General features: G+C 40.0%; 1 protein-coding gene across 1 annotated transcript; it reads left to right on the top strand.

Annotated features, from left to right (window-relative positions):
• Positions 1 to 3082: 3082 nt before the first annotated feature.
• LOC135217743 (DNA polymerase epsilon subunit 3-like) lies at positions 3083 to 7091 on the top strand. Its single transcript, XM_064253739.1, is given in 4 exon segments — positions 3083 to 3121; positions 3124 to 3355; positions 6700 to 6737; positions 6739 to 7091. Coding segments are annotated over 4 exon segments (510 nt in total). The 3' UTR covers positions 6940 to 7091.
• The last annotated feature ends 5593 nt before the right edge of the window (positions 7092 to 12684 follow it).

The following is a 12684-nucleotide window of genomic DNA, read 5'->3' as shown; positions in this document are numbered from 1 at the left end:
CCTCTGCCTAGATTCCACAAGGAAAGTAATTCTTTCTTAGTTGTGGAGTCAGCCACCATTGCTTCCTAGATAGCATTATGGCTTGATCCATGATTAAACACACTAACTTCACTACTATTAAGGTAGTATCTCATTTGAGGAAGAGAAGACAAAGTTCCAAAGGTTGTTTTTGTCAGGAGAAAAGCTGTGAACCAACTATGTCTGGAAAAGATATGACCAGCCATGAATAGGAAAGTGGAAACATCTGTTGAAAAGAGGCATACAGTGGACCCACGTATTCACGGATTTCCCTATGAACCATATATACCCATTATTCGCGGGAAATTTATATATTCGCTGTATTTTCCTATGAGAAATATCCACAAATTACTGTATTTTCATATTAATTTAATGGTTAAATGCACTTTTTGCGATAAACCTATTTAAAAAACCAGGCAAAAGTATTTTTAGTGGGTTTTTCTTGAGTTTGAACTAACAAAATGGGCAGTTTGAATTGTTTTGATAGGGGTTCTAAGTATATTCACAGATTCTAGCTATTTGTGGTCCACTGTACTGTGCTTATAGCAGGGACACCTTAACTCCAGTCTCCAAGTTCATATCACTGAAGGGAACTGTGGCTAAGACTTTGTAGGTGACCATGCCATCTGTGCCTGGTCTAAGGGAGACGGTTCAGACCTCCTTGAAACCAAGGCAAGGACTAACAGTTCTTCAGCCTGAGAAAGGGCCATGAGTTCCAGCTAGAAGAAAGCTGTGACTAGTTTTGTGTCCTTCAGGATAGTCACAGATTACCTTTCATGGACCATCCCCTTTCATCTCTCGTAATCTCCCAAACCTCTGGCCTTATCAGCATAGGTGAGGTTAGTGATGGGGAGGAATGCACTGTTAGTCAAAGATGACATATCTCCTGACTTTTACAGTCTGCTTTTCCTGATAGAGAAGTTGACTGGGGTCTGGAGAATAGTCATTGCCTTCACCTTGTAGAATGAATTTGTACTGTAGGCACAGTTCATAATGGAAACAACATGCTCTCTGTTGGATTTCATCAGAGAACAATCCATTCTTATGATTTATCTGAAGGAAGTGTATTTTCAGTCATCCAGGAAGCTCCTGTTTTTTCTTTCTTTTGTTTAATGTATATATGTTTAAACTTTGGTGCTTTGGACTGAGTATTCCTCTTGGTTCACAGGAGTGTTCACCTTGATGTCAGCTTGGGGCCCACTTAGTGGGATCATGTTTTGTAATATCTGAGCAGTTGGGTAGTTCTCTCCAGAACAGAGGACACATTTGCCTTTGTTGCTATCTGATGTGTGAACATGGAACCACTCCAACTGCAAATCAAAGCTATTCCTGCAGTTGTTCTTAGATTATGTGTTGGGACCTTTTATGTTGATAAGCGTCAACATTACCCAAGTAACATACATCAGTAAGGAGGGGGAACAGCATCCTTTTACTTAAGTCAGTCAGGAAACTGGGCAGTTTGCCAAGCTGGTAAACTGTCAGCCAGGTACATTCTTGGTAGGAGGAATATTTTTGTGGGCCAGTTCAGCCTTGTATGGGGGATAGAGTGGTCCGTACACCCTTATGTGGCAGAAAGGTTTATCAAACTTTTGGAAACACCAGTGACTTGTTTGCACATGGCTCAGCAGGAAATTCCCATTGTACTTCTGCCTTGTTCCTGACCCCTGGGCTGCTCTGGAGGACATTTTCCAACACCTTTGGATAATCTGGATGTTTGTTTCTGTCTGCCATTCAAGTCTGATTTGCCAAATAACTAGCCAAGTTTTGTACAATTATGGTCACAGAAAGACATTGGTCTTGCAACCCCATCTTTAGGACTTTTGGCAGCTGCTCAGTCTTCATTAGGACAGCACAGTATCTCACCTAAGATTTACACTGATGCAAGATTGGTTGAGTGAAAAGTGATTGGTAAACTTTTTTGGGTCATATGCTGATAAGTAACATAACAGAGCTTCTTACCTGGGACGTATTTTTGTCAGTAAATGTAATCTCCCAGTTCTTCCTTTTAACAGTGTTGGGGGCATTTTTATCCAGAAGTATGCAATAATATGCAAACTTCTGGGAAGTCTTCCCATCCTATACAGGAAACAGGAAATTCTACCAAATGCAGTTACAAACTAGCCATACTCTGGCTTAGAGGGGCCTGTCAGCCATGGTATCACATATCCCAGGCAATATGATGTAGTCATCCTTCCCCTGGCTCAAATACCTCCCATCTAAGGAGTGAGTCCCCATATAAACAACAAAGGTTTGTATTCAGTTAGGAACAAATTTCAAATTCAGGATATGCATTTTTCCTAGATATATAAACCTGAAGTTGTTTCTTTTAAGCTTACAGGCAGTCCCCAGTTATCCGCAAACTCCAGTTATGGCAATCCAGTTTTTATGGCATTGTCTAGTGCCATAAAATCAGCAATTTATGGTGCCTTAATGGGCCAATTTTCAGTTATCGGCCCCATGGTTGTCAATTGAGTGGATGGTTTGCCCCACCGTCTTAACACCTGCTAGTCAAGAGCTTGTTACCAAGCTTAAATAGCCTGACTATCTCTTGCTGAAGGTAATCCACATAAAAGACTTTAGGATTGTATATCTATGAAAAATGCATATCATATTGAATTTATAGTGCTAGAATGCTCTGCTTCAAACCAAACCTCCATCTAGGGAACTCTTAGAACAAGATATCTGCTTAGATCATAGAATTCATACATATAGGGAGTTTCTCTCTTGTCTTCTTACTTGAATAGCAGTTCAGTCATCTTATTAATGGGTTGTAATGAACAAGCAATTTTTTAATACAAAAATGCATCTTCATTCTGACCCATTAACCATAACTATACCCAATCTGTGTCCAGTAAAGCACAATGAAAGAAGTGTACAGTACATGGAAACGGTGATGAAGTCCAGGTAAATGGAGCATTTGCATTCTTTTCAGGATAATGTTGTGACTGGGATTAGATCTACATAGAATAAGCCTTCATATGATTGATGGGTTTCTGTAAATATTTTGCATTCTAAAAGCATTACTCTTTATTCAATTGTTTATCTTTTCAGGCAAAATCTAAATATGGCAGAAAAGCCAGAAGATCTCAACCTACCTAATGCTAGGTCATCACTCGTTTGATCAAAGACTCGTTACCAGAAGGTATCGTAGTTGCCAAAGAAGCTCGTAGTGCTATTGCCAGAGCTGCTTCAGTCTTCGTCCTTTACACAACCTCCACAGCCAATAATCTGGCACAAAAAAACAAGAAGAAAACTGTCAGTGCACAAGATATCTTTAATGCCATGAAGGAAATGGAATTTGAGAAGTTTGTTGAACCTCTCCAGGAGAGTTTAGATTGTAAGTATAGCTTAGTTTTGTTTCATAAAGCTCAAAAGAATAGTTTTGATGGTCTTTGAACTGCAGTGGAATTGATACTAAAATATTCTATTTATATTTGGGATCCCTTTGTATTTATATTGGAATTCCATTGTATTAAGTTTTATGTTTAATTTTTGTCCTGAGAAATACATTAGAGAACACTAAAATATGTCAGGTGCTTAAATCTTCTTTTGTAGCAGAGATCAAACTGTTGAATAAGCAGATTGCCATGTTGGAACCAATTTGGAAAGTACACATAATGTGGGTTGCTTATTTTCTGAGAAATCCTGTACTTGTTCCTGGTTACCAAGTTATTTTATTTGGGATGAATATCACCTACTGTTAAAGATACCTAAGTGCATCCTGCATTCAAAATACAAAGTAGATCGCTCAGATGATCTGAATGAATGTCCAGTTCACCTGTTCTCTACCAAGCATGTGTCTTGAATATTTTAGTTCTTGTCACAATTCTTCTTGCCAGCTTTCATAATGGTGGTCAGTACAGTTGCTAGTTTTGCTGCTGACTTTTTTAGTGGTGTCGTAACTTTTTTGTCATGTTTGGTCAGCATGTCTTTGACTGATAACATGGATAAAACATGAAGTTTTTCAGGAATGAGTACCGTGTTAACAGCGTGTTCTACAGAATTAGATACACACTTTATGCTATAATGTTAGACACAATTTGAGGCTGTTTTCAGGAGTGTGAGTAAACTAAGTGTGAAGAGTATGCATAGGAAAAGGAGGGTCAATATTTGAAGATGCAGTTCATTCTTACAAGGATAGACCTTTTACTTCCCTTGTTACTTCCATCTACTCTCATCACCACCTCATCTGCCCAGACCTGATCCTTCACCCTTAGCTTTACCTTCTGCTCCCCCTCTAGTACTTGGGAAAGCATATTCTAAGGATAGAATAGGATTTAATCTTATTCTAGTTCTGTGAAAAGTTTGACTGAACTATGGTTTTTAGTAACCAGTCCACTTTCCCCCATGGTGTGTGTTCTTTTCACGGTTTCGTTTCAGATAGTGTTCCATACTCTTAGTGGTGTTACTTCGTGGCTGGACACTTGAAGTGCAGCGGCCTTTTGTGCCTTGCCTCCCTCTTGTGCCTATGGTTTTGTTTGTGTTTGAGGAGTTGGTTCTTCTGCCCTGGCAGACAAGGAAGGTGATGTAGAGGCGGTTGTCTTCTGCGTTTCGTTTATTGTTTAGCTTCCTTTTATTCTCACTCAGCTGAGGTCTCTCATCCGCAATTAAAGCCTGAAAGGCTTTACCAGTGTTTTTTTAGAACCTTGATGTAGTTTATAAATTTTGCCTGAAGAGCCATTTGAACCTTTAGAAATGTTTTCTTTAAAGTACGTAACTATTTAAACTTTCTTGGTACCCACTTGCAAAAGTGTAAACTAATTCCAAGTGCTTTTGCAATAGAGAGAGAAGTTTTATTCTTTTTGCTGTAGATTTATAGCCAGGAACAATTTTAAAGCATTTACTCTTACGGGTTTAGATGCCAGACTTGACCTCATTCAAGGCTGAAGAGATATAGACACTTTAAGGGATGCAACTTGGACCCACTGAAACATTGTTATTTTGTGGTTACTTCAAAATCTTATAAAGTTTTTCTTTCTCAACCAATTTTTTTTTTTTTTTTCATTTAAAAGCCATTGGAAAGATAATTTTTTACACAAAGATGTATGTATACAATTCTCTTATCATGTTTGTTTTTTATATACTGTATAGAATTTTTATTTGTATGATTTACTAGTATCTGTCATTATTTTCCATATGTAAAATTTTGTTTTAGTCAATAGATTATGTGCATAATGTAGGCTGTAAAATTAACTGTCTTTTCATGTTTGAAGGGCAAAAATTGGTTAATATTCAATCAAGTTATGTGATTTTGTCTCCACAAGTTTCATATTTTGAGAAATTGCTGCGCCTCAAAGTTTTCATATAGATTTACTTTAGTAAATTCTAAAGTATTGCACCTGAAGATTTGCAATTTTAGGGATGTTTAGAAACCCTTATATACTGTGAAATTTTTTTCGCAATTGATTGAATAGATTGACACAGCATTCTGGAACATAAAGATAAACTCTGAACAGCAATATACAATATTCTCATCTGGCTCTTTTTCTGGCCAAATTTTAACCTTTTGGCCCACCTATTTAGTTATCGTCCCTGACATTTCCAGTATAATCGTGACATAAACATTGTTACTATATAAACAAGCAGACAAAGCAATAGGCAGAACATGCCTTATAGACATGCAGCAAAACTTTATTTTTAAAAGCCATATTGTTTGTAAAGAAAATGAGGTAATTTATGCCTCAGAAAATGGAGGAAAACATGAGAATTGTATGGCAGACTAAACTAAATAACTTTTGCCTGTATGTATACTATTTAACGAAAAAGTTAATAATTACGTGCCCAGTTCAGAAAGGGGTTGGTCCCAGGATCTGACAAGCGTGAGTAAATATATATTAAGGACTTTTTAGCAACAAAAGTATAGTTTTTCCTATTAAAAGGGAAAAAAAACAACGAAAAAACTATTTGAAACATGAAATATAGATGTTCTCCTAGCCAAAAATGCAATAATCTGAATTTTCATAATTCTAAACCAGAGGTCAAAAGTCACACCCCTTGAGTTGTGTAAAGGCAAGTAGTGTAGTATAGTAAGACTAAAGCCAAATAGAGGCAATAATAATTTTGTGTAGATGAAATGCTTCTGTGTGTAAAAATACATTGTCCTTTTTTGTTCTTTTTTTTTTTCAATATTTAGTCAAATTATAGCATTAAAAGCTTAATATTCGTAATGTTATAAGCATATCAATATCATCGTAAAATGCACTTTTTGTCATATAACTTAAAAAAAAGACAGGTATAAACATTTTCAGTAGGTTTTCTTGAGTTTTAACTAACAAAATAGGCAGTTGTAAGCATTTTTACAGGGGTTCCAAGCATTCGCAGATTGTAGCTATTGGGGGGGGGGGGGTGTCTGGTACACATTCCCCGTGAATACGGGGTCCAATGTACTTGTGATATCCAGAATAGCTGGATCCCTCATAAATGGGACTTCACTGTAGATATAACTGATCTTTCAGCAGCCAAATTGTTTGGCATAGTTCTTCCTTTACAAGTTTTTAATATTCCATTGCCATTGTTTCACGTGTTTACCCATCTGCTTGCCTTTAATCTACAATAAGGTTTTTTTTTTGTTCTTCAATTTATTTTCAAGTTGTGGGGCTTTAATCTTTTAAAATTTTGATTCTTTAAGTAGTTATGATATGTATTTTTACCTGTTGTTTAATTTCTTTTCAAATCCAACAGTGTATAAGAAATCTATGCAGAATAAAAAAGAACAAAACAAAGGAAGCAAAGGCTAAAGCCAAAAAAGAGGAAGAGGAAAAGAAAGCAACGAAACCAGAAGATAAGAAAGTCACTGATGGTGAAACAGATGCTAGTAAATCACAAGAGAGTTCTGACGCTGGTACAACTGAAGAGGTCACCGTTATGGACACAGAGGATACTGTTCAAGAAGTCGCTGAAAATGGTGTTGAGGCGTTGTGATCTGCCCGAAAACATTTTTGTACTGTGTCTGTGTATTAAGAATTTGTGTGGATTGTATGCCAGACTGTAAATGTTTCTATACATATATTGAAATTATTTTTTTACAAGTGCAGCAGAATTTTGAATACCGTGTGGTGAAAATGTTTTGGATGATTTTTTTATGCAAATTATGGTGTCATTAAATTTCAGTTTTTATGCGAGTTCTCATGATTATTTTAGAGGTGGTATACAGCTGTATTTATTTTTGAAAGCTGTTTTTGAACCACAATATTGTTATATTTAAATTCATTTAATATTACGGGCATGACCTGAGTATTTCATTAGATGTATCTTCACATAGTAGATATGTACAAAATTCTGTTATTGAATTTTTAGAATAAAGACAAAAGCTTGAAAAATTTGTATATAATACTATCTCCTGGGAAAATTGAGCTTGTCAAGTCATTGAAATGTAGTCTCCAGTGTTAGGGTCTCCAGTTTAGTTCAGTGAAATATGCAATGATGCAATTGTTTCTGGTATTGTATTCTTTGAACACCATTGTGTCTTCAGGTGAGCTGAATAAACGTAAAGACAAATGGTATTGAGCTCGAAAAACTTTAGCTATTTAACAGATTCTAAGTTTTGAACAACAAAAACTAGAAATGTACATAATCTGGTTGTCCATATAATAAATAAACAAAGCTATTTTACTACTGCTCAACATAAAAAATGGCCAAGTAGCCAGATGTGCATATTCTTTCAAACTAATTCCTGGAATAGATTCCTGCTATAGTCACTAGTCATGTATAACAATTCCTATAGATTCTAATCCCTTTACTCAGTACATCCCAGTACAAACAGAAATGGGTAACATGGTGATCCATGATGTAAACAACGAATTATAAGCATTTCAGTTTTGCCAAAGGCTTTATTACCAATTTCCTTGTTCTTTTGTACAGCACATCATTGCAACTAACCTCACCTTCTTTTCTGGTACTGTCCTGTTTCTTAAATGTCAAAACAACTCTCTTCATTGGTATTTTACTGAATGCCTTTGGGTCTATAAGTGCTCAGTGAACTTGTGATTGTCTTCAACCTTCTTACCAGCAACGGTCTGAATATAAAAACAGCATCAACTGTACCATACCCTTCCTCTAGTGAAAATAATAAAATAGATTACTATTCCCCATTCTTAGTTTTTATCTCTTATCAAGTATTCCTAAAATCAACAAATGTTTTGTTCAGAGATAATTCACACAATATCTCTTTTGTTTAACCACATTATATTCATTTAACATTGCTGTGATTCCTCCTACCACATTACTGTTAACATTCCCAGAATTCCTTCTTCCCCATTGTGTCAAATACCTTCCATAAAAACCAGTTTGACCTGGTGCTTTGCCATTCTTCATCTTAGATATAGCTGTTGCCTCTCAAGATTGTATCTCAATCACTTACCCCTCAACATTCCCTACCTCCCCCCCCCCCCCCCCCCCCCCCCCCCCCCCCCCCACCCCCCCCCCCCCCCCCCCCCCCCCCCCCCCCCCCCCTGAATCCCCTCTTTCAGTTACTATTAAGAAACGAATAAGGTGACCTATCCCCATGGGGGTTAGTGCTGCCAGTGCACCTCATTCAGTGCAATGTAGGCATTACTCAAGGTTCTTTGTAGTCTGCCTTCAGCCCCTAGCTGCAACCCCCTTTCATTCCTTTTACTGCCACCTTTCATATTCTCTTCCATTTTGCTCTCCACCCTCTCATAAATATTGATTCATAGTGCGATTGTGCGGTTCCCCCCCCCCCATTACACCTTTCAGACTTTTTACCGTCACTTTCTGAAGGTGGGCACTCTGCAACTTTAGTCCACACCTCCGCAACTTGTGGAACCCGTTTTTAGTTGCAGACTTGATTGGCCGCTACCACGTGCCATAATTTTATTCCACAACCACTACCGTTCAAAAACGAAAAACTGAAAAATGTAATGAGACGTCTTAACAAGTTAACAATTTGCTATTTGCCTGTTTAACAGTTGACCATTGGTCGTTGCAGTCTGAGAGATGCAGGATTGAACTTGTTTTGATGGCGTGGTAGTACATGTGCGCATCGCAAAACCTGGCTGAATTGCAGGTCCAGGCCAACCTCAAGGAAAAAGTCAGTGTTCCACTATTTTTTGTTTAAATCAATAAATGTGTTAGAATGCCTGTTTCATTAAAAAGGCTATTTATTTTGAGTTGCACTTTACAGTAAAAGTAAATGTAGCAGAGGTGCGGGTAGCGGTTTCCAAAAGTTCAAAAAGTTGCGGAAGTAGCAGTAGCATCAACCACCTCTCAAAGTTGCGGGGTAGCAATGCCGCGCTCTGTCAATTTCTGTTTCAGTGCTGAGTGACCTCATAGGTCCCAGCGCTTGGCTTTTGGCCTAAATTCTATACTATTCAGTTCAACTCGAGGAGGGGACCTGGTTATAAAACTGATAGGAGATAGTGTATAAAGAGCAAAGCTGAAAACGGATTGATTTTATTATGATATTGAAAAGTATTAACAAAAAAATAGTTCTACAGTACCAGGTAAGGCATGTCTAACTTAACGACCAATATGTGCTGATTTGATAATAAGGTAAAGAGAAAAGATGAGAGAAGCAATCAGTAAGAGCTGGGTAACAAAGAAATGCAGATTCAAGCAAGAAAACAAAGACGAAGTAACACCACATAGAAAGCATACTAAACTGTGGCAAACTAGTGTTGTGTGAAATCAGCTTCCATGTTGTGCCTTCTTAAGACAAACTTTGGGGCCAAACCTTGATCTAGGACTACAATATCTGAGACTTTATGTTGGCTGGCAGTGAGAAAAACAAATGACGTAGGATCAACTCCAAGGTATATCTCAGGATGACAATAGGTGAGCAGATAGATGATCTCAGGAAGTTTGTTTAGCTTGCTGTACCACCAAACTGGTTTTGAGATCATGACATCTGCAGAGGTTATGGTTATATGTGAGATATACCATTGACAGATGTACAGTAGTATGTACCATGGTCCTAAATCATAAACTGTTTATCCTTATACAGCTCTGTATTATGCCTTCTCGAGTGAAAGGCCTTTGACGCATCCTTCATACATCATCATTTTCCATATTTAATCCCTTCAAACTTCAAGGCATACTTTGTAGTCTACTCATATACTTCTTGCCTCGATGGGTAGCCAGTGCAGTTCTTTGAAAACTGGTGTTATTTTCTCATAAGGTAAAGGACCCATTTTATCCAGTTCTTAATGTGGGTGGTCATCATGGACCAAAGACATTTAATCTTGCCTTCATGAAAATCACTAGTTGATTTCTTGTTATCTCCCATCTTCCTTAATTTTTCCTGTAATTTGAAAAAGTTTTTGCCATGTGGAACTTGCATATCATCTGTGAAAACCTTAGCTATCCCATGTTTCTTAAGTTGGTATGGCAACTAAGTCACGTAAATACAAGTCCACTCCCTTATGGAACTTCTTTTTTCAGCACTTCTGCTTTCAAAAAAAGTTTACCCATTTGAGTGCAACACTTCCTATTTTCAGATAGCTTTTTCCCCATATCACTTTTCATAGTTTCTAGATCCTTGAGGAGCAAGAAGTTATACAGATACACTAAAGTGTCAGAAATAGCACTATGGTCAAGGAAATTGAGACCTTGTGGATTTAATCTTGCTAATGTAAGGACAATGCTTTATCTCCAAATTTATTGTACATGTTCCTACAGTCGTGTTGCTCTTATGTCCATTCGAAGAACGTTCAGCGGGCTTTCCGCCAATGTATAAATCAAGCAACATCATACTTTGTATACTTTTATTTTTATGATTATATGTCTCCAAAGAAACACAAATCGGCTGTCGCCGACCCATTTTTACTCTCGGGGTCGGACACTACACTTCCGCCCGCATGTTGTATATATGAATATCCCTTACCTGTAATAAAGTCCCTACGGGCTGCTCTGTGAGCAAGAGCCCGTGCTGGCATAAAGCCAGCTTAATCAACAACAACAACAACAGTAATAAAGTCAGTACACTTCTACCTGCCTCTTTGTTCACACCCTCACAACTGGTGACCTCCCGGTTTGGACGGTGACCCAAGCGGTTTTGGCTAAGCCATTAAGGGACTAACTACTGTCACTCACCTTCAGAGTTCTTTAGCGGATTCACACGGCACCTCAGTTTAGATCTCTGAAGCTCCTGCCGCAGAAAGCCAACGCCTTTAACAGACTCAAAACGGCATACCTTCCTCCCCAGGTGTGTTCAGGTGTTCCTCAAATGGTTAGGCCCGCCATTCACAACTCCCGTCGACCATTTCTCTGAGAGTGGACAATGGAAGCAGACAGTTCCGCGCGAGCATCCCAGGGCCCCCTCAGACCCCTCTTCAACCTCGCGCACAGCCGCCGCTCAGGCTTTCAGGTTGCCCCCGTTTTACAACTGATGACCCACCCGCCTGGTTCTACCGGAGGGGCAATTTCGACTCGCGGGACTCTTGGACGAGGTGCTGCAGGCTGACCTCGTCATATCCCCCCTTTCAGGAGACGTATACAAATGAGTAGCCTCCTGGCTGAACACACAGACCAACCTGGTCACACTTGGCGAACTCGAGAAGAAACTCGTGAAAACCTATGCCACCCCCATCCCTGAAAGAGCTGCCCATGCCCTCGACCTTGCCACAAACTCAATGCAACGTGCCAACCTGGAAGATACCTGGGACACGGTGATGGGCCTCCTCCGCCTGCCTGACATAGGCCCCGACAGGAAGAAAATGGAGATCAGCCTCGGCTGCGAAATATTCCTCCGGCAACTGGCCCTAGATGTCTGAGGGCAGATAATCGGCACCCATACCCTCCCTGATGACGAGCTCGTGGAGAAACTGAAAAAAAATCTAACTGTATCAACCAAGGCCGCGAAGCTTGCCCCCCCCCCCCCCCCCCCCCCCCCCCCCCCCCCCCCCCACCCCGCCCCCCCGCCCAGTCTCCTGTATTCCTAGCAGCAGAGAAAGAAGAAGAAAGAGGACCCACCTCAGGAGATCAGTGCCAACCCCCGCCGTCAGGAGAAGACCGTAGACAGCATGAAGTCCCTTGAACTCTCCATCCTGGGATGCAACTACGTCTAGCCCTTCACCATTGCAGACATCAGGGTTCCCCTACTTGGGGCGAACTTCCTGGCGCATAACGGCCTTCTGGTGGACGTGGGCCGCAAGCGCCTCCTCAACACAGGGACATGCTGTTCTCTACCACTCTCAGTGGGCCCAGGCATTCCCACAATTTGCACCATCGCCTCGCACAAATACGGTAACCTCCTGCAGGAGTTCCCCGAAGTCTTCAAGCTGGAATTTCGTCAGGTAGCCGGAGCTCCACCCAAACACAGAATATTCCACCACAACACCACCACGGGCAACCCCCCCATGCACGCAAAGTTCCGACGACTCCCTCCAGGCCGCCTTCAGGACGCAAAAAGGGCATTCTCAAAAATGGAGCAAATGGGGATCTGCCAGAAAGCATCAAGCCCTTGCGCCTCTCCCCTCCACATGCTGCGGAAACCTGACACCACCTGGAAGTCCTGCGGAGACTACCAGACAACCTGCAGGACTTGACTTGGGCAAAAATCTTCACAAAAATGGACCTCTTGAAATCTTATTTTCAGGTTCCGGCACATCCTGAGGACGTTCCCAAGACCGCCATCATCACGCTGTTTGGCTCCTACGCCTTTCATTACTCAACCTACGGCCTGAGAAACGCAGGGGCCACCTTCCAACA

Source organism: Macrobrachium nipponense, chromosome 7 (assembly GCF_015104395.2).
Source record: "Macrobrachium nipponense isolate FS-2020 chromosome 7, ASM1510439v2, whole genome shotgun sequence".
In the NCBI taxonomy this organism is placed as follows: Eukaryota; Metazoa; Arthropoda; class Malacostraca; order Decapoda; family Palaemonidae; genus Macrobrachium; species Macrobrachium nipponense.
This window is presented reverse-complemented; position numbering and strand designations above follow the sequence as displayed.